At 35.4% G+C, this 25,679-nt stretch overlaps 1 protein-coding gene and 1 pseudogene across 1 annotated transcript in view; both read right to left on the reverse strand.

The window, feature by feature from the left end:
* Positions 1-2,021: 2,021 nt before the first annotated feature.
* LOC106616495 (uncharacterized) overlaps positions 2,022-25,679 on the reverse strand; it is a 29,105-nt gene continuing 5,447 nt past the window's right edge. Inside the window, exons 3-4 of the mRNA XM_014233170.3 lie at positions 23,448-23,596; positions 2,022-2,430 (exon numbers count right to left, since the gene is read on the reverse strand). Coding sequence (XP_014088645.2) covers positions 2,248-2,430; positions 23,448-23,596 — 332 coding nt within the window. The 3' untranslated portion in view covers positions 2,022-2,247. The remainder of the gene's footprint in view (positions 2,431-23,447; positions 23,597-25,679) is intronic.
* Positions 2,442-3,555, reverse strand: LOC138857702 (tigger transposable element-derived protein 4-like; annotated as a pseudogene).

Raw genomic sequence — 25,679 nt, forward strand, 5'->3', positions numbered from 1 at the left:
TAAAATACTTTTTCAACCACAGATGTAAAAATGAACCCGTCGTCACTTTTTTGCCAGTAGACACGTGTACCAAGTTTCAAGTTATAGCTTGCACGGCGGACGGACAGACTGACGAACGGACAGACAGACAGTCACCCGGATTTCAACTCATCTCTTCATCCTGATCATTTATATATGAATAACTCCATGTCTATCTCGATTAGTTTTAGGTGATACAAAACAACCGTTATCTATTATTAATATAGTCTGTAGCAACATGTTGCAAGAGTATAAAAAACTTAACAACAAAAGCCTTTAGTTTTTATAACAAATTGAGTAAAAGCTCTTTCTCATTTCAAATAAGTTTTTAAACAAATTTCCCATTTTTTATTCTGGTTATTTAATTTATTTATTAATATTATTCATTATTTGCTCTTCACGACTCAGCGCTTAAGAGGATTTTGAGCTCAACAAGCGTGTAATAGTTGTAAGCTTCATCAACTTTTTATCATAATTGTAAATAAATTCGTATTTAAGAAAAATATATTGTATATATATTGTTTTAATAATAAACCATATTTTTTTAATAGTAAATATTTTACCAAATTTTATTATGCACACTTTAATGGAATTATATAATATAAAAAATAAAAAAGTCTCAGCCTCGCAGAAATACACAAGAATATCGAATTCACCGCTGATGGAGGCGCAGTATTAGTACTGACACCAAAAGCAATATCCAGCACAACAATAAGCTCATCACCTATATACGCATACATATATGTAGGCAATAAATACACATGCATTTGTTTACTTAGTTTCAATGGAGAGACATTAATTTGTCATAGTGTTGCGCAATGCTCAAGTAAATAAACTCAAAGTACACATACATACAAGCATACATGTAAATAATGCACTGCAAATGAAAATTCAACTGGCATTTAAATGCTTTTGTTTTTGTTGTGCCTTTTTCGGCCACTCACATCCCTTAGCATTTCTGCTGCTTTATTTTTACTGTCAACTTTTTTCGCTTTGCTAAAATTCTACTGTATTTTTGCTACACACACACACAGGCACACAATGACACTTCGCATGCAAACGTCCATCACACATCACTTAAAGGTCGTAAATAATTTGATTGCGCGCGGCAGGTTGGCGCGTGCGGGGTGTGGACGCCGTGGGGAGTGTTTACATGTGGGACATTAAACGTCAGGTGGCAATACGTCATTTGCTGTTGATATGCCATCGGTAAACCGCAATGATGTAAATAGTGTATCGGCGGCAATGAACAGGCATATAAACAAAAACAAGCAAAAACAGGCAAACTTTGGTCCAACTGGACATAAATAACTCACACTCCCAAAAAACAGAAGCAGCAACAACAAAGTAATTTACACGGTTGAGCGAAAAACTTGTTTAAAATGTTAACAATTGTAAGCACGGTGGCATTAAAAAAGCTTTATACTGCAACTAAAATTTTACTGAATTAAAGTACAGTCTAAATATTTTGATGTCTTTTAACTTCATTTATTTAGTGAAGCTCTTTTTAGTAAACACTGTATTCCTGCTGACGCTGTAAACTGCTAACATTCAGGTTTAAATGGGTTGAAATGTAGCCTACATTTAGGCGCACATAACTAACTATTAACATAAATTATCGTTATTTATATTATTATAAAGTCAGTATATTGACATTATATAATTTCATGGTAAAAGTTGTAAATATACGTATATAATAATGGTGTTGTTAAACTGCTCACTATCGGCATTTGATCAAATTTGACCCGCACTAGCAAGAAAATAAAAAAAGCACATTTTAACGTAATTTAACATAAAAGAATCCTGAGGAAATACAAGGATGCCAACGATTAATCCAAGTTTCCATAAACTTGCCTAAGCCTCGGTTGAGATGGACCAACCCGTGTGAAATTTGATCAGATGGTATGTAGCCTACATGTAGGCGCACCGAACTTAATATAAACAGAATATATATTATTAGCTTTATACCCACTTAATTTGAAAATCAAAAAAATCGCAATAGGTAATTTTCATGGTAAAAGTAGTAGGAATATATAATCAGGGCGTTGCCAGACTGCTACTTGCCATTTTTTTATTTTAGTTTTTATTGGTCATCGTTTTACAATGAAAGGAGTTTTTGATATCTTTAGTGTTATTTTTATAATTTTCTTATACACATTTGTGGTTTCAAATTCAACATAATTTTCGTTTTGCCTCCACGTTTTATAGATCCTGTTATTTATGTGCTTCTCAAAAAGGGCAACATAGCCCACCCAAATCTGGTTCGTAATAACAAATACCAGAAGCCGTGCACCATAATATGCTTGTAGAACGAGAATTTAGTAGCGTGTATAAGTTATCCTCAGCCACTTGTAGACGATCGCGCATCCAGTAGAATAGATCTTCGCCAAATTGCGGATAGGTGGGAATGTTCTGCGAATAAAAATAAAGAATTTTAGGAGAATATTATTTATTCGACTCGAAGGCTAAGTCAATATATTGGAAATCCGGTAATGATTATGAAATATTGCAATAATATATATTGTATATATTTAATTCACGTACACTTAAATTTTCACACAATTATGAAATATGGTTTCTATTTATGTCCCTCAATTAAGCAACTAAAGCTTGAAAGTGTAATCATAGATACATATGTGATGTAAATATATTAATATGGTACAGTCAAACTTACCTATAGTGGGTTCGCACGGGAAATGAAAATGACTTCACTATATAGAAACTTCATTATATAGAAATTACGATTTTTTTTTGTATTTTTATTTGAAATAATCAAAAAGTTTGGTTAGGGTTACATTCTTCCATTTTTAATTTTCAACAAAACTAATATCTAAAAGTAGAAATAAATTTCATTATTTTGGGTTTGATTATAAAAGGATAAATGTCTCCTCGACTTTCTAAAAACTCGCTAAGGATATATTCTTCGTAGCGGCTGTCACAGGTCTGCACACCAATATCAGTATTGACGTTATCCTCAAATGATATTTCGATATTTGCTACTTTTTTAAATGAAGACTCCAAAGCAGCCAAATGCGATATGCCTTTCTAAAACAGTTGGCAATTATTACTGGCTTAACATAGACATTGCATACAGTGCTTAAATTTGGAACAGGTTGCAGCAGGTCTATGACCATAACCAAATTTTCCGCAACCAGTTAAGCCAATATATTCGTAAAAATTCACTTTCTGTAATGTTGTTTCATGTTATAAATAATGCCTTGTTCCATTGGTAACGAAGTCATGTTGGGAGGAAAACTAGCGAGATCTTCTCTTGGCAGTGCAGTTAGCAACAAAAAGCAGTTAAAAATAAAAATCACCAAATTTTTTGTCGAGGTTTAGAAACCATTTCGTAAAAATGTCACTGGCCAGCCATGTAATTCTGTTAAATACATAATCGACATCTAAAGATTTTACTACCTTAAAGCGCATCGGATTCTGCGCCTTCCCGATTACAAGCAATTTAAGCTTTTCTTATCCCGTATATTGCTTAACACCAGGACAGTTATTCTCTCCTTGCTTAATTTTCCTCCAAAGCATTTCTAATTATCTAATTTCAGTTTTTTTTTATTTATCATTCTCGGTAAAAAGTTCATTACACATTCTTCATGATTGTGTATGTTGGCATCAGCATTATCCGCACATAACGTTTTTTGAATAATACCTGACGTCTTTCCAGTTTAACACTGCGTCATCATTATCCTCAAATCGAAGTCGTTTTCGTTTGATGTTTACTGTGCTTATCGTCTGCATTTTTTCTATTTTAACTTTGGGATTCCTTGTTACACTACATCTATTTCTGGGAACACGGAGTTACATATAACTGAGTATAACAAATTTGAAAAACTTTCACTATATGAAGACAAAAACTTGAATTTACAGCTGTAAAATTTGTTCATTATATAGAAATTCATGGTAAGGAGAGAAAAATACACCGAAAGTAAAACTAAAAAGCTGTGTTTTCGAAATTAATTCATTAAAAGGAGAGTTTCATTATATGGTAGTTCACTATAAGAGAGTTCGACTGTATATGGAAAACATGTATATATTATATAAAAAATATTCTAAATTGAAGTCAGGCAATTAAGTCGCTTAATTTGCATTTGTCACACGCGTCAATGAATAACTGTTCCTCAGCCAGCACAATATCGCTCCAACCCGAAGTCAAAGTTGATTTAATTAAATAAACGTGATAAATCACAGACTTAAATTGCTCTATGAAATTCTGCTAGCGTAAGTTAGTTAAGGAATGAGCGAGTGATTAATTCGCAAACGGCGTATAGACATTCTAAACGTCTAACTGAGCCTCCTATATACTTACCTACAAACACACATCAGAAGGTATGGAGCGCCATACCTACCAGCATTACTGTATAAGTATATTTTATGTGTGTCTTGCTGGATTTGAATAATTAAATACGTATTCCTTAAATGCGCATCCATACCACACATATACATACAAACATACATACAAAAACATAAACATGCATTCATCCAAACTTCCACAGGTATCCATTGGTTCGAGAAGACTTCGTATCACGCATGGTTATGAATATTTATGAGATCATATGTTGCTGGAGTCGACAAGTACAACAAATCAACTGCTAAAGGCAATGTCTGCTTATTGGGTGCGGAAGTGGCGCAAATCACGTTAGTTAAACGCATAAATCCTATACGCACCATCTACTCGAATGCTATAGTTAATTGCGAATTGTTACGCATACGCCATGGCTAACCAAAGTTTCTGTATACTATTGATACACATGTAGTGGTAATAAATATATACAAGTACATTTTTATAGACAATCGTAGTGCCTTTTATTTGCAGTTTGGTATTCATTAGAGACAATGTGGCCGAATGTTGATGAAATTTATTTTCACTAATTTTTTTTCGTTGTACTTAATTTAAATTTCCCATTTCTTCCGGTTACCATCATATATCTTGTTTAAATATGAAGTACAGCATAAAAAAAAGTGTGATTATTTGCGTAAAAATAAATGAATTTGATCGCAGAAATGGAAGATGTTGGGCCATATATTTCTCTAGTTCGCTAATATCGAATAAAATTATTTTTTTTTATTCGAGTTTTAAGGAGGTATCAAATATGAGCGGAACGCAGACATACATTTTCTTGGGGAACATATGGTATACCGAATAGTATTACCCTAGAAAGTTTTAAGAATAATTAGTACATAAATTAGTAAAGTAAACTCGTAATAGTAATTGGTTCATAAATGAATCAGGATTACTCATTAAACATTTCTTTTTAATACATTTTCATATACATGTATTTGTTTCACAAACTAGATTTAATCTTTCCCCATCTGCTTTAAAGATAGTTGATTTTGCCAAGTCCATAAAAATCACTTAATTATCAAAAATGTATCTGAAGTCAAAACAAAACACACTCGTCTCCGTTTCCTTAATATTTATTCCCTTTGCACGTGTTCTTAAGTGTTGTCGCTAAGAACAAAAGTGAAGAATAACAAATCATTAATACAAAATTCGCGCTCATTTAACAGTCAAAGGCGCACAAACAAACGAGGCAGGTAAGTGGCTGCTGAACGGTAGTTGGAGATTGCAGAGAATTAAATTCAATTAAGAGTAACTATGAGATGAATACTGTCGTACAAAGGCAGCGAGGCAGCGCAGACAGGAAAGCGATGAGGATGTAAACGAGCAGACGTTTCCGTGCCACACACACACACATAAATATACTGGCAGGTACATACCTAGCGAGGAGCGTTGAATAATTTCTCAATTTGATGGCAACCTGCTATGCGACGTTTGACGACAAGCAATAAACCAGTAAACCCTGCTAAATCTCAACGCGGTGGAGAGAAGGGCGGTGTGCGGGATGGCCGATGAGGTTACATTTCCACCTTCATGTGTGCGACGAAGCGGAGGCAGCACTGAAGCTGGCGTATCATTAACTATGGTAGCGCGATGACAATAGTAGCAAACACAGCTACAAAATCACAGTTCTACACTTTTACATGTATATATGTATGTGTAGATGTCGAGCGGAAGCGGAATTTCTCAATGTCTGCGTAATTTGATACATATCCGGCACTCTAGCAAAGGAGAAGCTGCCGATGACAATAATGACGGTGAGCAAAATGAAAAGATATCAAGTGCCGAAATGAGCTTTTGCGGCGCGCGGTGAAGGGCCTTCTGCAACTAGTGAAGTGCTGATGCATGAAGTCATCAACAGGAAGATGATGGTGCCACAAGCGTAGCAGATACGCAGAGAATGTGAAGTAACTGCTGATGCCATGAAAAACACGAAAACGAAGATGTCACCGAGTGCTGGTGCCGCAGGAATGCTGGAATTCAAGAAAGCAACTGCTGACACATTGCGCGCGCGAAGTCATCAAGGTGTGAATATATACACATATATAGATATAAGTATATCTGTGTGCGTGTGTGTACATGATTGCTTGAGCAGCAAATGATTCCCGATGAATGGTTTGCGTAGACACGGTGGGTACTGGAGAAGCACCATTCAAGTGGCCCGGTGTGCAAAGCGTCACAAACAACTCACGGCAAATAACTCAAGTAGTAAGTAAAGCTGATTATATGAAATTCTTAACTGAACAGGTTGCAAATAATACGTCGTCACGGGTGTGTGTGTGTGTGTGTATACATGTGTAAATACGTTCTACTCTCTTTAACTGCTTTACGACGCTGAGTTGACATTTAATTTCAATGCTTGTCCATTTACGAAAGCTTAACTACGACGGCAAGTGCACAAAAGGTCAACAGCAAGACAAGCATTACAACGAAACTTCAACTCACACTTCACATGCACGCATAAACACATATACATATATCTGAAGAGCAAGAGGTCATGCCGATTATAATGACAATTTACCGACACGACTTCATTCATAAAGTTGACAGCTCAATACAGCTGGAGTGTAATATGATGGCGCTCATGGGAAATACGAGTAGCTCACGGCTGTACAATCTCAATCATGAAATGTGTCGCACAACAAATCGGTTGCTTTCCTTCAGGTTTTTATACTTCGTATATATATAATATATATAATATTGTGACATATGTGCATGAGACCATATACTGCGTAGCATTGATGTCGTTCAATCGAAATGAGGAAATTGTTCTCTACAGTTAATCGTGGCACGTAGCCACTCAGCTGAACTCATTTCAAATGCGGAAATTAGCTAGCAACATTTGAGCTGGTGACACATATACATACATGCATACATGCGTACCTGAAATGATTTTGTTTTTCTCTTAATATAAGAGTAATCCGTACTTGTAGAATTAATCCGCTTTGTGCAGCAGAATCTCATTAACATGTGCTTCGACCTCCATAGTTGGATCATACATTCGCGTAAATATGTATTGTGCAGAAGATAAACACTTCAAAGTTTTTAGAAAATATTAAAATTTATGCACGTCATAGAACAAACGGAGTTGCCATCTAGTGGAAATGCAACGAGTTCACGCATGACTCTAACCACCTCTTTGCAGGCGCTATGATACCAACTAATTTAACACCCTTTTTACTATGATCCGACCCCGTTTCCTGGGACTCCCGTTAAATGATTTTGATGACAATTAACCGAATCAGAGTCTGAACAACCATTACTACAGCAACAACGATGTCTTATCCATCGTCTAATAAAAAGTAAAGCGGACTTATATCGATAGATTTCGTCATTTTCTTTTGGAAATAAGATGAAGATCTCGGGAGGCTATGTCTTCTTAATATCCAGTAAATCTACAAAAATCATTTCTAAAATTATAATTTATGACATACATGATAAAGTTAGCAATATTTGTACAATATTGTTAAACGACGACCCTGGTTCAAGAGAAATGCATTCTTTTACACAAAGAAATCTCTCTCCACTTCATTAACTTCACTTTGCTCCTGTTTACAATAATGTATTTATGCTTGTCTACTTTTCCCTTCAAAGATACATTTTTTAACCATTATTGGCAACGATAAACATTTTATGGCATTTTAATTAACTTCATTACAGCTTGAGTGTGAAATTTACGTGCAAAGTGAGAAAATTTATGAAAACATACACACACACTTACATTGATGTGCCTCAAGTTGGCTTGTGTGCTTGCTGAAATATAGAGGTATAGATAACAACATATTAAGGTATGTGTGTGAAAGCTTGTATGTATGCTTTTCCAGCTGATAACGTTCAATTTGTACTTTTTTTTAATGTCTGTTATTTTTATACTGTTAATTAGTATCAATGCTATCATTTCATTCTGTTAAATAGAAAATTAAAAGCAGCACATAGACAATAAAGCAACTAAATTACCAAGAAATAATTCTTTGAAAAAAGCTACCGATGACAGAAAAATTTAATTATTGCATAAACAATTTTTCAGCAAATATGGGTAATAAAGATTATTCGAAGAAAAATTAATTATATGAAACCTATAGTTTGACATTTGCCATCGACTTCGATTTTTTTTGTATTTCAAAACGTTTTAAAGTAAAAGGTTTTCCGATAGGAGGCAACTCTGTAACATAAGTTTTAAATTAACGACAATCCAAAAATAGTTGAAGGTTTCTTCAAACTATTTATTCTACATTATATTCTTTATTTCACCGAAATATCAATATAAGCTGGCCTCCTTAAGGGATTATAAGATTATATTTGGAAATATTCTCCGAAAATTTGAAGTTAATCCGGCAAATATTTTCGGAGATATGAAGGTATTTGTAAGAATTCTTTATCTTTGTGTAATCGGCTCTCAATATTTTAAACGGGTTTTTCTTGAAACGCGCGGAGCTAGCCTTTTATGCATCAGCAGGCAACTCCAAAGCCAACATCTACGTAGACAGCTAAGTAGCAATGAAGCTAGTAACCTTGTATTACATATCGGTCAGAAGTGTCTTGGAAAGCAGGGCAGCGGTGGAGAGTATCGCCAGGAACAAGCAATAAGAATGGACGAGATTGCCAAGAGTGGTGTACGGCTGTCATCCGATAACGTGACCGACATTGATAAACCCATGCATTGTCTTTATGACGATCTGAACAAGAGTATGGCAAGGAAGGTTAAAATTTGATGGAATGATATAGGCAAAGCGGTACATCAAAAATACACGAAGTCCAGCTCACTCTTGATAGAAGAGAATGTAGGAATACTATGGTGGCGGCACGCGTTTGCAGAATGGATCTGACACATCGAGAAAACTGCGGAGAATACCAAGAGCAAGTCACTAGGGAAAGAATGAAGCATCTCTTATGCACTTCTTCTGCAATAACAAGATAACGCTTCAAGCAAGGTATGACACACGGAAAGGGGTGTCGATAGTGAGGCCGCAGAACGCATTCCAATTTACGTCAAGCGCTAACATCCTGAAGGTTGACTACTCATCAGGAACTACGTAACGGCACTTCATATGGCATCGCTAAGGACCAAAACGGAAGCAGATACCATTTTTCAGAGGTCCTCCTGGAGATCGGCTACGGAAAAAGGTAACTCCAATTTCCTGTTTAATTAATCACCGACTTTTAAATTACATTAAATTTTGTAAACGTAAATAATCTTTTAATTTTTTTTTATGTAATCATTTCTTTTGAGTTTCCTACATGTCAATTTTAGTTTTTTTCATATCTGGCCAACTTTACCCGTAATTTTTTCCATGCAATCGCATGCAATCAAACAATTAAACAAGCAACAACAATAACAAATCGGCAGCGTACTTTGTGAAATATTATTGACACAGTCAACAAAGCAGGAAAGAGAACTCATAAAAATTCTTTTCAAATAATTGCCACTCATACACACACACACACACACCTATAAAGCATATTTATGAATTTTCATTTTCCTCCACTGCTCTCGGCTGCATTTCTGCAGTCAAGAAATAACCAACAACTACTCACTTCCGCTTGTCATTCAAGTAATTTCTCTATTTGCGATTTTATGCCATTTGCTAACTTTCAAATTAGACTTTCGCTCTGTTTTGTTTGACATTTCTGGTATTTCATTTCGTTTCCTTTTTCTCGCTTTTTGCGTTGTAGAGGCGCTGCATAAAAGTTTCAATTAAGTTGAGTCATTTTCATAATTAGTTGGTAAACTGCGCTTCGGCACAAAGGTCATTTGGCACGGCGGCATGCGGCTGGACTTTTTTCTTCTTCTTCTTGTTGGACTTTTTTATGAGCTTGAGTGGCAAGTGACCAACTGCGCTGTGTGGCTTGTCTACTGCAATTGCAGGTCGGCCAAAGTCGTAGGTATGCATGTGCGCGTGTATTTACCTATAAGATGTGTGTGTGCGAATACCTTTTTACCTTTTCGACAGTAAAATTCGTTAATATTTTAATTACGACTGCGAAAGTAAACGCTCAGGACAATTTATGTGCAAACTTTACTTGAAGTACCCTCGAAAAGTTTATTCGAGTGTTAGACAACAATTTTGGTGAATACTGCTGAAAAAGCTTACTACGTTTTGATTTGAAAATCTTTATAAAATTTTATTAGGAATAACAAAAGTAAAAAAAAAACATTTTTGAGTAGTTTTTAATTTTTCTTTAAGCATAAGTGGTTGTATTTGCTCTAACGCTAGCGAATAATCTAAATTGGTTTCCTAGTACAATGCTGAGTGCATGGTGGTGCGATGAGTATGACTATGAAAAATATATGGATAAGTGTGGGCATAAAGTTATTTAATACGAGTATTGCAAAGTATGATATGCAATTTTTCCAATATTGCACATTTATTAAATATGTTCTAAGCCTAAGTTTTTTTTTTGGGTTCGAGTGACTCAACACTATTATATAGTAAAGGGATATAATAGTTATCAAGAAAAAATATATATTGGTATTGAAAAAACCGGTTACATAATCCCTTAGAGATTTTGGAAACCCTAGGTAAGCTGCGCATATGTTGAGATCATCTTTAGGTAAATTTTAATTTGAAAAATGAACAAAACATTAATTTTAATGTAAGAGCATAAAACAACTCTAAGGAAACTTAACCCATCATCTTCATTCTTTAAATTTAGTTACCTAAAATCTAAAATAAAGTTTAATAAGGACATCCTTAGTAAACCACTTAACCGTAGTTGTGAATTTACAGAAATGAAAACAATTAAAGAAAAAACAATTACAAAAAAATATTGTTCATACGCTTCCTTATGCTCTAACCACAACGTCAACGAAGTAGAAATTTATCAACTTGACATATTAATTACCAAAAGTGTCACAAAAAAGCGCTGACCAAAGCAATTAAAAATTTTCAGAAACTGTATAATTTTATATACCATAATAAGAAGCAGCAGAAGTTGCCAGGAAGTATCAGGATCATAGTCAAAACAACAACCACAACAGTCTTAGTCTAAATTTTATTTGTATTTTGCCATTTCTTTATATTTAGGTATTTTATGAGCTCCCACTGCGATCAACTTGACAACAATTATAAAGGCAACAACTACAGCAACTTTAGATTTTTATAAGAATTTATCGCTGGAGCAAAAGCTTCAGAAAACGTCATCAACTACAGGAAATAATAAAAATTGCTGCAGTTGCTCGCTAGCAACCATAAATTCACAAAGGACGAGTAGCTGCGAAGATACGTGTACTTGCTTGTGTTGTAATCATTAATGGCAACAGTTAGGTAATGATAAATATAAGCGCTATGAGGCATAAGTAGTTATATATCACAGCGATAGTAGCAACAAGAGCAATTGCTTGAGTAGCTTGCAAGACTCTTTCAACCTCTCTTTGTTCTTTGAGTAATGGTTGCAGCATTAATGAGTAAAAGTGTATGCTTTAAATGCTGAATTTCGGTAATATATTATAAATGCTTACAAAAATAATTATTGCCTTGGCTCATTTTCTCAATTAATATATAGAAATATCTGTTAGTCTCTATTTTCTTATTTTCTTTTACCAAAAAATTTTTAGTGATTTTTTCTCTTTATTTAGATTCTTCCCCATTTATGTATGTAATTAATTTTCTTATGAAATATTGGGTATTTGATTCTACATTAGACACATAAACATTCAAATAAATAGACGATCTCAAAAAGTTACCAGCGGAAAGGCTTAGAATACTAAAGACCCTCCACATTATGCCCTGAACAGGGTATATTAAGTTTGCCCCGTGGTTTGTAGCACCCAGAAATCAATGTCTAATTTTATGAATACACCCCGTCAAATGTAGACAATACAAGCACTTGATTCCGATCGTTCAGTTTGTATGGCAGCTGTATGCTATAGTGGTCCGATATCGGCCGTTCCGACGGCGTGAGAAAAGGACAGGTGCAAAATTTCAGATCGATAGCTTAAAAACTGAGGGACTAGTTTGCATATATACAGACGGACAGACGGACGACGGACAGATAGACGGACATGGCTAAATCCACTCAGCTCATTATGCTGATCATTTATGTATATATATATTTTTAATTGGGTCTCCAACGTTTTCTTTTGGGTGTTACAAACTTTGTGGCAAACTTAATATACCCGACTCAAGGTACAAAAATCATCTAAGGGTAAAGATGCTATTAAAATATGCTGTGTATTTAAACTTAATGCTATAAAAATATTATGTAATTTATATATATATAAATATATGTACATTCATTAAAAAAAAAATTATAAGCATATTAAATGCCCTCAGATTTTTTCTGCTCCTCAAGTCTACCATTTATGCGACATTTATTAGTAACAACAACCAAGAACGCGCGCAAATAATATGCGTCAACAATTTATTTACAGTTTCACACTTACGGAAGCCACAAGCGGAAAACCGTGCGAATGAAAACACAGACAAATACATATAAATGCATATGTACATAGAAGAAACCCTCAAGCGATATTTAGATCAGACCCAGCCACAAGCGTTGAGAGTGTTTCCAATAGAAGTGGTTCTAAAGCGAATTCTTTCATGTCAATTCTGTGTATAATGAAATTGCTTGAAGTGAAAATAGCAATTATAAAATACTAAATACAGCGGTAATATAGTATGTAGTAGCTAATAAATACATCAACAATTTATAAAGTTCGGATCCCGAATAAAATCCGAAATTTACAAAGTCGAACATTTGGGAACTTACAGCATTTTGAAATTTCAATGGTATTCGGGATCCCGCGTAACTTCAAATTTTAGAACCTGAAATTCACATCGGCTTACCTCTGATCTGGTGTTATTTGTTAAATTATGCTTTTTTCCTTAGCTAATGTGGCCTAAAGGCACAATATCTGGGGTAATATAAAATCAACAACAATTTCACAGAAAAAACAATATCAAAAGATGATTTAGTAATATAATCTAAGACAAGCTGCTTACCAGTCAAGTGCAGAGAGCACACATACCCACTCACACAAAGACCTACAACACGCTGCGTAAGTTTACAAGACCTTCGAACACTTAACAATTGTACGCCTTGCAAATTAATTTTTAAACTGTTCCACACTGCCATGTGGCTTGGTTTCAGTGCAACAGCGAAAGCGGCAAAAGCGTAGCATGTGCTAGATGCCTCAAATTACTGGCATATTTCCCACTTAATGTGTTCATTCGCTCAACTAACGCGGACGCATTGCTGCGAGCATCGTTTGCCCTCATGCCATTGCTCTTCTGCTACTCTAGTCGCTGCTCTTGCTGTTGTTATTGGTGTTACTATTATATGTTGTTATTGCTATTTGCGCAGACAGCTTAACTCGAATGTAGCAAGTACGTAACGAGAATTTTAAGCAATTCGCATTTTTCTTAAACAGCTTCATATTTGTCTTGCTAAGTGTGTTGGTGTTGTTTTACTTTTAATGTCTAATTTTTCCGTATTTTTTTCTTGGTTACTGGCCTGGTAACGGCATTCCACGAAGTTCCATGTGCATTTCTCTTGTTAACCGCTTGAGTAACTTTTTTTCTCTGCTGGGGAATTACAGTAAACAGCACAGTGGGGTAAAAGAAAAACTTTTTGTCGAGAAGATGTCGAAAATAGAAATACTAGAGCTGTCTATATTCTTGTTAAATGGTTATGCATACCTTTAGCAAAAAACAAGAAAAAACGTGAATGAAAAAACGGCAACATTGAAGCTATAATATCCTTTAGAGGTGCATTTTTTATACTGTAAAGTGGTATAAAAGAATCTGTATTTTGACTTTGATCGGTTAGTTTATATGTTTTCGGAGATTGTAACGGTGCATTTAATAATAATCTCTGCCAAATTTTGTGAAGTTCAACCTAGTTACCTTGTTGAAAAAAGGATGTATGCTAAATTTCAGATTGGTATCTCAAAAGCTGAGCGCTTACATAGTTCGTATATTTCATATACAGACGGGCAGACGGACGGAGAGACGGACATGGCTAAATCGACTCAGCACGTTTTTCTGATCAATTATATATATTATATATATATATATATATATTTTGTAGGGTCTTCGACGGTTCCTTTTGAGTGTTAAAAACTTTGTGGCAAACTTAATATATCCGGTTCAAGGTATAAAAATCTTATGTATTTACTGGTTTCGAATCCCGATTTCTTGAATTCTAGTTAAGAATTTTGTAGAGAGATATAAGATCCTCAGTGATTACAAAGCATGCATGAAATCGAATTGCAATTTTATTTCACTAGTAATACCTATCATCCCCCTCACTCTTCGTCTCTCTCCCTTTTTCTCGTTTTCTCTGTCTATTCCTTTTTATTTACATATACCTATGCTATTTTTGTTATGAGTTATTACAATGATTTCTCGCCATTCGGTATTTTTAGACCAGTCGGTAAGGTTTTGGTAATCCTGCAACAAATAAAGTGGTAACTGTAATATAGAAAATTTCGTATTTATTTATCAGATGGAACAACAATGAATTCGTTTCAATAAAGCCGGTAAGAGATCATCTATGCTTTGATCCATCCTACTCTCCTTCACTCTTCTACTCTAATCTACACTACTCTCCTGTACTCTACTCTTCTCTTCTCTACTCCACTGTACTTTACTTTACACCACTCTACTCTGCTCATAAGGCCTTTAAGTAAGGTCTAATTTCTGGGAGCAATATTTTTCCAGAAAATTTAAAAAAATTCGAGAACTTTATAGTTGTTGCGGTTTTAAGTAAAAATAAAAAAGGCCAAGAGACTCTTCGATATAGTTTCACTTAACATTGCGCTCTCAACAAGTACTGCTTGGAACCCATAAACATACTAACTGCTCAAGCGTTCAGCACAAATGTTTGCTAACACTCTCTAGGGTAAAATTTTTTTTCGTATTTAAGCATCCCACTAACTAAGTCAAACAATTAAGGGGAAAAAAAAACAAATTTCAAACTGTTCCATTCAAATCTTCAGTCGGCTCTTGAGTTCACTGTCAATTTGAGCGAAATGAAAAATGTTCCTCGTTAAGACGCAATTTTTCATTCACAGGCGTAAAAAATCGTAGAAACGGTAATGGCGGCACGTACGTACCAAAAATAGCAAAAGCAACCGTTAACAACCGAATAACAGCACTGCGTAAGGTGGGGAGCAGAGCAAATGAAATTATTTCACACATTACTAAAATATACGAATGCACGCGCCGACACAGCAGCAAAAATCAAATCCCAAATATCCTAAATGAAAAGCACCGAAATGGGTTGCATGGGAAAATTTATAAAGATTAAAAATGCAGAAGAGCAACAAATACTTGACAGCTTACGAAGACAGCCGGCTAAAAGGATGAATGCTTCGGCGACTAAGCATTAAATGGGGTAAAGATGTAGACGCACTTAAGTGCCACACACTTACATAAATATATTTTGAAAGCGAACTCTGCTGGGAACCGGAACCACCGAAGGTGTAAACGCATGCAGACACACGACGTTTGGGTGTGTGTGTGTGTATTCGGCGCGTCAGTTTGCCAATCTGTCGGTGTGCCAATGCTTTTTAGCGAAATTGAAAAGCTATTGCCAGACATTGAAGTGTGCGCAACGGTAAAAAATCCCGAGCCTGGCGGTACGAGTAATCAGTTATGCAACATTGATTTTCGCCAACATTTGTCGCTTCGCTACACAAGCTTTACTCAGCCGAACCGTTTGATGTAGTGGGCGTATACTTAGCTGTAAGGTACAGCTGAGCAAATTTACATGTTCTCAAGTAAAACTATGGTTTTTGAGGTTATGTCAATGCCCAATAAGGTTATAGTAAAATGTGAACAACAAAGGCAAGCATTTTTCAAATCTTGAACAAAAAGAGCCAAAAATTAACAGGGGTTACTATCATTGGCTGGAATTAATATTACCCGCCTCAATAAATTTGTGGCAGGCTCTAAGCGTTTTGTCGAAATGCGCTGGTCATTTTGATCCATACCTAGGAGTTCGGGGCATCACAACTGACAAGCGTCACTAGCTGTTCAAGTGGGATTATTCGTGACTTCATGAGAAATCAGAATATTAACCAAACCTAACTAGCCCAACCTACCATCATTCAAAAAAACTACGATATTATTATAATTTTCAAGCTTTATTTATAAATTACATTACTACTGATTCTTACCTCCAAGTAGGCTAAGTAAATGTTCATGAAAAACTCCTCGATTGAACAAAATTTTGATTTGTCTTTGGTATTTTTCTTCAAAGCAGACATATATACATGAATTAATTTTTTTTTTTTATAACAGAGTATATTAAGTTTGTCACGAAGTTTTTAAAACCGAGAAGGAAACGTCGGAGACCCTATAAAATATAAACATAAATGACCAGCATGATGAGCTGAGTTTATTTAGCCATTTCCGTCTGTCTGTCCGTTTGTATACATACGAACTAGTTCCTCAGTTTTAGAGCTATCGTTCTATTTTGCACCTGTCCTTCTCTCACTAAGAAGCTGCTCATTTGTCGGAATGGCCGATATCGGATCACTATAGCATGTAGCTGCCATACAAACTGAACAATCGGCATTAAGTACTTGTGTGGGAAACTTTTTTATTTGACGTAATATCTTCACGAAATTTGGCATGAGATATTTTCTAAGGCAACAATGTAGTCTCTGACGAAATTATTTAGATCAGATCACTATATCATATAGCTACCATACAAATTGAACGATCGGAATCAAGTTCTTCTAAGGAACCTTTTGCATTTGTGAAGGGTATTATAGCTTCGGTGCTACCGAAGTTAACGTTTTTTCTTGTTTGAAATTATTATTCTTACCATTGACTGTCTTGTGCAATTCATTTGGGGATTTTCCCAAAGACTGCACACGACGCCAGTACATTGTTGGAAGACGCAAAAAATTCACACTTACAAACTTACTCGTATACAAGCACACCCACGTCGTAGCCATCGAACACCGTGTGTGAGGCAGTAGTGGGCTATGTGGCAAAACAATCTTACGCAAGAGTAGCCAAGAACAAAACCAAACGAAAGCAAGTAGTCTCCACACAGGCAGGAAGGAGGGAATACAAAGAAAAACGCAGGTGAACTACTGCGGAGAAATCAGAGCAGAAGTCGGTTTTGCACAAAGCTGAGAAGGTGGCACACAAAGGCAGGCAACATCTAAGCGGTGACAATGCCTAACGCCCAGCGTGTTTATACTAAAAATTGACGTCTTAAAGTTTGTTTCATGCTGACGTCGACAGACTATTGCTCTGCGCTGACGGCATTTTTCCTATATTACACACAGACACAAACATACATTCATGCCTCTTATTTTAAATGATAGCACTTTCATTGACTGAGCGCTCTGCTCACATCACTTCTCTTGTTAATGAAGCATAACGTCTCCAGTGTTCGGTTGCCTTCGGTGAGTGATGAAGCATGGCGATAAGGATTGTCGGCGAAAAATAACAGCGCTGACATAGCTTAAGCAAATGCAACTGGTAATCAGCGTAATGCAGCCGCGTCCCTTCTTATAAGATTTCAATAGGATGCTATATTTTATATACATACATATTTGTAAATATATGTATGTGTAACTGAGTATGTGCTTTTTTAAAAAAGCATATAATAAGTTAAGGGCTGATATTTTAGCCCACACTGTATATTCTTAGCAGGAGCTTTATCATTTTTTCGGAAGAAAGTGTGTTTAAATGGATTTCGATCTCAAAGAAGATGTTGATTGGTTAAGAAGTATAAACTAAGGTAAGAACTAAAAAAAAGACCCTGTTGCTAAAATAGTAGCTATGAAGGTGTACTTATGGAAGTTGATATTTTCTTAGAATGGGTACTGAATGAAATATTATTTCAATGTCTCCATTTTTAGTAGCAAATCGCTCCATGACAATATCAAAATTTTATATTCTTAAGCTATCTTTAAAGTTTATAAAAGTGTACGGAAAAATATATGTAGAAAGTATGAACTGATTGCGCCCAATTTTGAAGAGAATGACAAAACATCAATAGTATTAAGTTATGCTTCATTTATACCTTCTTTAAAGAGGACACTCAAAATCAAAAACGACCACAACTTTGGGTAAAATTCTTTTTTTTCTATGCGCTGCCATTTTACCAAATTTTGATTATTTTCGACCATCATTATTCGGACAATATTTTCTAGTATAGATTTTTTTAAAATTTAATTCACAGAAGTAAAGACCGGAGCCACAACAGCGGTGGAGGCTCTTTTTTATCGCTATCGGAGATCGTATGTAATTCGAAAAGTATCTAATTTTTTCTTTCAAAAAATTTACGGTTTTAAAACAATTGATCCAATAGATTTTTTCTTTAATTCTCTCCCATTTTTTTATACTCTCGCAACTTGTTGCTACAGAGTATAATAGTTTTGTTCATCTAACGGTTGTTTGTATCACCTAAAACTAATCGATTTGGATATAGGGTTATGTATATATAAATGATCAGGATGAAGAGACGAGTTGAAATCGGGGTGACTGTCTGTCCGTCCGTCCGTCCGTGCAAGCTGTAGCATGAGTAAAAATTAAGATATCTATATGAAACTTGGTACACATGTTTCTTGGTACCGTAGGACGGTTGGTATTACAGATGGGTGTAATCGGATCACTGCCACGCCCACAAAACGCCATTCATCAAAAACAAACAAATTGCCATAACTAAGCTCCATAAGAAGATACAAGACTCTTATTTGGTATACAGGATCACATTAGGGAAGGGCATCTGCAGTTAAATTTTTTTTTGATTTGGGCGTGGTCCCGCCCCCTAATAAGTTTAATGTGCATATCTCCTATACCACTGAAGCTATAATAACAAAATTCACTTGGAACAAATATTTTTAGTATCTTTATTGACAGTCTGAAAATGGGGGAAATCGCGTGACAACCCCGCCCCCGTGATTTTTCACTTTCCAGTTTGCAAATCAAGCATTAATGACTATATTGCAACAATGACTATTTGCGTGAATAATAAGTTTAAAGTATGCCACCTTGTGACCAAAAATTATCTAAATTGAACGAAGACTGTTCAAGCCCCTAGGTACTGACCGATCGAAATCAAGTGCTTTTAGTGATTTTATATTTGTGAAGGGTATATAGCTTCGACGTAACCGATGTTAATGATTTTTTTTTGTTTTTCTCTTTTTAGTTTCAATCGGTCAAGCATTTTGTAGATCATAAATTTTTCTTATAAGTGAGTGTTATCACTATATGCCTATAGCTTAATTTTGAAACTGATACACATGTTGACGTATAATATCATCCTCCAAACTTTTGTTTCTAGCGTTTATCAATTCCGAATTATCGCACTCTAAGAACTGTTATGTCAGATTTTGAAAATTTGTACATCAAAGTTTAAATTAATGATAGCCGATATGGGATATAATCGATATATGACGTCACTATATGATGCTCTGCAACACACATATTGTCATATAACACAGTTATTTATAGATAAATGTTACGATCACGCCTATTGCATATACTTGCGCAGAGTGTTGGAAAATATATAGATATGTATGTAAATTTAGATAGAAAATAGATGATTTATATCAAAAAACTTGCAAGGATAAAAAAAATTCGAATCAAATGGGTTTCTTTAATTTTAATCAACAATAAAGAAATATATTTCCACTTAGTCTTTATTAGTTAAAGTAAAATTTAACTTAGAATACACTTGAGGGCAATAATCACCTGATATTGCAACCTCTTTTAGCAAACTTGTATTTAAATTTTATAACTGAATACCTTCTGCTTGCTTTCTTACAACACTTACCTAAAAGCAATATCTATCGTAAAAAAAAAAATAAATTGTGTTTCTCTGCTAAATTCATAAGCAAACTTTCGCCCATATTTTTTAATTAACTTTATTGAACGAAATCGCAAGGTAACGTTAAATAAAGCACTGCATACTTTTCATTCAGCCCCAAGGTATTTTAAATTAAATTTATTTCTTCCTTTATCTGCCATTTATCAAATAAGTTTTGCTTTTCTTTACGAATTTTTTATTGTGTGAATTTTTTATTTGTTTAAATTATTTGTTGCAACTTTCTTCAGAAGAGCAATTATTTTGCGAATATTTACTCCAAATACAAAGCAAACTGATTTCTATCTAAGTGAATTATTTATTTTTAGCTCTTTATCAAGCCCCCTACTTTGCCTCTCTCATTCTGCTGTGATAACAATGACATTTTATTGTTTCTGCAATTTTCCTAGCTTGTTACAACAATTTGTGTTGGTGCATAAAATGTGGCGCTGGTTAAAATTCATTTTGTATTGTCGTTTATTATATTTTACGCCAACGAGATTAAACCGAATTTAAATATTCATTCGTATTCTAGCCTGAAAGACCAGCAAATTGCACTGCTTTCTTTACTTCGAACCAAACAAAACTTCGCAATCAAGAAACTTCGCTTTACAATACTGGCCACTGTGAAGTCTTACGCTTTCGTTATGAGCGCCGCTTTCACCGTTCAAGCATGTAGATGAGGCCTATGGGACTTTCGCCTGCTAAATGTCAAAAATATTCAAATTTTAGGTCAAGTGTGAATTTTATGAAAGCAACGGGAAATTAAAGCGCTCCCATACCAGCGCACATTTTCTATGACATTTTGGTTGCCATTTTCCTTCGCTTTTTTGGTGCGCTTGACCACTTCTCCGTACAATATTTTAGGTGTCTAGCCTTTTATGACTCCACCCAAGCGCTCGCTGCCCAATAACTTTATGATAGCCGATGGGAGCATCCTTTTTTTCTAATTCTAACCTCACTCTCCACCCCCTACATGATTTACTTTGCCACCGACTCCTGTCTACACCCTCGGGCGGCACGTCCTTCGGCGTTGTTGTCATACAACTTGTATAACTTGTAACTACATCATGTAAATTTTGTGCGTCACTGCTTAATGCTTTTGGGTGTGTGTGTGAAAGTGTTATTTGCGGCAGTCGCCTTTGCTAATCTGCACGTGTCTTCTGGAGACAGAGCCGCATGCCAGCCGCTGAATGAAATTGTATCCTTACGTTAAGCGTCTTGCTTGTGGCGTTTCTGGGAGAACTCACTTGGTTGATTTGGTATTCTGTGTGTAATCCAAGGCGCACACGCCCATTGCAATGTTTGACTCAACACTGCTAGCAACAAATGTACATATGTAAGCACAACTACACATATACTAGACATAAATACGTGTGCCATTGCGAGTGGAAGTGTGTGTTGGTGTGTTATTCAAGAATTGGTCAAAGATTAGTTTTGAAGGAAGCATTGTATTTTAGAAAACTTTCGTGAAAAGTGTCAACACACACACATACATATATGTATGTATACGAGCAGAAGAAAGTAAATTGGTTTTTCGTACATATCACACACACACACACACACATACGTGTGCGACAAGCATGTGTGTGACGAAGTTGAAAAGGTGTTGCATAAATTTCGGTTTTTGCACATAACATTTAGGCGCATAATGGCCAATTTTCTAAATTGACAAGGAAATTGCTTTCGTTTTATGGTCAGCGGTAGTGTTGAAAAGCAATATACATTTATTATGAGACACACAAATTTCAATATTACAAATATTACACATGTTTGGCAACATTTCTGCGTTCACTATTCCTAAAATTTAAATTCTTTGAAAGTTTCAGCTTTAAAGTTTCGTAGTTGACACAGTTTGTCTCTATTTGGTATTAAATGCAATAGAAACCAGAAAAACTTCGTAACTTCGGCTGCACAAAACTATAGTATCCTTCACAGTCACATTTCTCGTTTCATTCATCGGTCGGTTTGTATAGCTGCTACATGCTATAGTGGTTCGCTCTAAATAATATGCTCAGAGATTATAACCTTGCCTTGGAAAATTATCTCTGCCAAATTTCGTGAAGTTAACTCGTCAAATAAAAAAGTTTAACATACAAGGGCTTGATTTGTATCGACCGGTTTGCAAGGCAGCTATATGCTATAGTTCTGCGATATCGGCGGTTTCGACAAATGAGCAGCTGCTTAGGCAGAGAAGGATGTGTGATCAATATCTTAAAAACTGACAGATTAGTTCGAGCATATACTATAATGACTTCTGGGTGTTATTTCCTTCTGGATGTTACAAACTTCGTAACAAACTTAATATATCATGTTTAGGACACAGAAATAGCCACTATAAAGTAAAATTATAGTCAACATCATCTTTGATATCATCCTCAATGTGATCAACAATAAACTATTATTAACCTTATTGCCAATCCGATATTATCAGCTATATGATCATTAGTTTCATCATCAATACCATTATAAATAATGAAAAATTCAGCAAACATTATGAAAGTCTAATAAATAATTTTAGTAATAATAATAATTTTAAATATATAACCTCACAACAAAAAATATTCATTTGCTAGTTTTTCAATTATTTAAAAAAAAACAATGTTGACTCTCTTTCTTTCTTTCTTTACCCTTTACTTACTAATGTTGCCCAAAGCCAAAGCGGCCTTCTGTCGCATTATATTTTTGTGAGCGAAAACTTCGTAGACTTAGAAAACTTTCGGCACTATTCGCGCAGACAGTTTGAAATGTGTCAGTGATTTATTAACTTCAACTGATTACACTTTTAGTGAGTACCTTTTGGTAATATTTTCCAACTGTTCGCTTTTGAATAATTTACAAAACTTTGCTGCTTTTCAAACTAGTCAAGTCATTCAATAATCACTACCTCTGTCTACAATGAAAAACCTTTAGCATTTGTGTGTTATTGAAATCAGCCATTTTGTTACTTCATGCTAATTTCAATATTCTTCTTCCAGACTCTTAGTTCTTTTAGTATTAGCACTTTTGTAATACAAAAGGGGCAGTGAAAGCTTATTTGTGAGTGCTGTAGTGCATTCAATTGGCACAATAAATTACGTACATGCCATGGGACGGCAAATTAGCCATCATTCTTATACAACTTCGGACACTTAGAACTGGAAATATGTAGTGAATGGAATGACTTATAAATATAAGTTCGAAAGTCAAATGTGTTTATATATAAGAGGTGCCGTTTATACAATGAATTCTATGTACGAGTATGTGTTGAAATTTGAAATAAAAAAATTAGTTCAATATTCTGAAAGAAACTTTCTCTACTTACCTCGAATTCCAGCAATTGTGTAGGACTCAGCAAAGCATTTGGTTCCAAAAATAGACGTGGTTCGATACTGCGGCCTGTGGCATTGTAAGTTGTAGAATTTAAACGGCGCATTGCTTTAGCCAAATTGTAGCGAATGAATGCAGCGCGTTCTACAACAATAAACAAAACAGATTGCATTTAATAAAACGAAAATACATTTTTAATTCGCTTAAGGCTTCAAATCTTATTGTTAAGAAAATTAGTTCAGTTTTGAAAACATTATACGATATATATTTAAATTTCTGAAGGCTTTCAATAATGGTTTGTGTCGGTGCTTAGCAATTTTCCAACCAAAACTTTTAAAAACGAGGAAGTCCTAAAATTTTTTCTAAAAGACATCTGTCGCGTCGTCCCGACAGAGTATATGTTAAATAAATAGTCTGCTGAAGTACTCAGCTTTATTTATATATCGCCGTTTTAGTATATTTTGCATCCGTAAGTTGATTTTGAAAGCTCTGTCTACAATTAGAACCAAGGCGCTCCGCCACCTTGGATATGTGACTCTCACAAATTAGACTCTCACAAATTAGAAGAAAAGTATTTGAGACGTTTTAAATCACGGTTCAGATGATAAGTTTTCCTGAGAAGCGACCAATTCGAACTTTATTACGAGCTTTCTCATAATAACTTTAACTTGGAACAACAAGAAGCTCATATTTCCCTACTTTAGAGACACCGTCAAACACCAAACTTTTAATAGGTTTTATTTTTGGACACTCAAAGCCTCTTAACAAAAAATTCAGCAACTTTTGACCTAAAAACTGATGAGAATGTACGAATCTTTGCTACAAATCACTTTCTTCTCTTGGCTTCACACCTCAATAAGTATGTACAAACTCAGAAGCACAGCTAAGAAGATGTATATAAATATTTTAATGGCTGTACAAAACGTGTTGAAATATGTGGCAATTTGCTCGTGTAATGATGCCAAGAGTGAACTTGAGTAAAAATATAAATTCTCTTCATGCTGAAAAATAAAAAAGAAGAAGCGCACAAGAGAAAGAAGAAGCCATCAACTTGTTGAGTTGTGGTTGTTGTTGTTGACGCTGACAAAACATGTGCAACATGAGCAATAAACATGCGTGGCAAAAATAATAGTTGCACTTTGCCACACTTGCCACACATGATGACAACAACGTGACGACCGCAACGGCACACGAGTGACAGCCGACAAATGACACTGTAACTGCAACTACATTCTGACAACAACAACAAGAACACTTGCTTATAGTATGAATACATATGGCACACTAAACAAAAGTTGTTTCACGACTGTGCTTGTGTTTATGTTTGTTGTTGGAGTGTTTGCGCAAACACACTCATACATGAAGAGTTGACAGAAGTGCGTGTGTAGGTGGGTGCGCGCAAAAGTAAGTCAAATGTGTGGGGCGTGTCATTTTGCTGACGGCAATGACATAAAATCTGAAGATGTACTGCCGCTGCCTCCCCGTCACTGCCATACGGAACGGAATTGCACTTGAATGTTGCAAAAGTGAGACATCAAGAAACGGCGTGCGTCAAGAAGAATTTGGGTGAAAAGAAGCACGCGCTTCCTGAAGCCGTTATAACTGTGTTAGCATGAGCAAGCATGTGTATGTTTGAGTGTGTGCGCGAATCCATCAAACAGCCGTAAAAGCAGCGGCGCCAGCGAAAGTGTTGGCATGCGCGAAATTTGTTTTTGTCGTCGAAGTGATTGAGTTGAAATGTGCAGAAGCGCAGGGATCGCGCATCGTTAGCGTCTTCGCTTGTCTAGTGCCATCGCTTCTGTAGTGGCAGCGACACGCACAATGGCATCTCAAGTGTGACAGCTCGCATAACGGTTTGATGCGACAAATCAGTTTTCACTAATGACTTTAACATTAACGGGACATTTTCAGCAGCAAAGTGGCGTGCATAATTTTCGCCGCTCAAGTTGATTTTATTACACGATAAAATTGTTGAGAAACAGTTATAAAACTTAACTGATTTAAAAGCCTGCACCAAGTGATGAGGGAAATGCTTGACGTGCGCGCTAAAGTGTTGACGTTTGAAATTTATGCACAGATGGTTGCTTGTGAAGCGAAAATAAAATATTTTGATTTTAGCGCAAAATATTTTAAATTACTGAGTATATTGACGAGAGGGTCATATTATTCTCTGATAGTTAGTAGTTGTTGTTTTTGACTGTATACAGACTTAAATCTTTTATAGAAA

The sequence above is a fragment of the Bactrocera oleae genome, chromosome 6, assembly GCF_042242935.1.
Source record: "Bactrocera oleae isolate idBacOlea1 chromosome 6, idBacOlea1, whole genome shotgun sequence".
Lineage (NCBI taxonomy): Eukaryota > Metazoa > Arthropoda > Insecta > Diptera > Tephritidae > Bactrocera > Bactrocera oleae.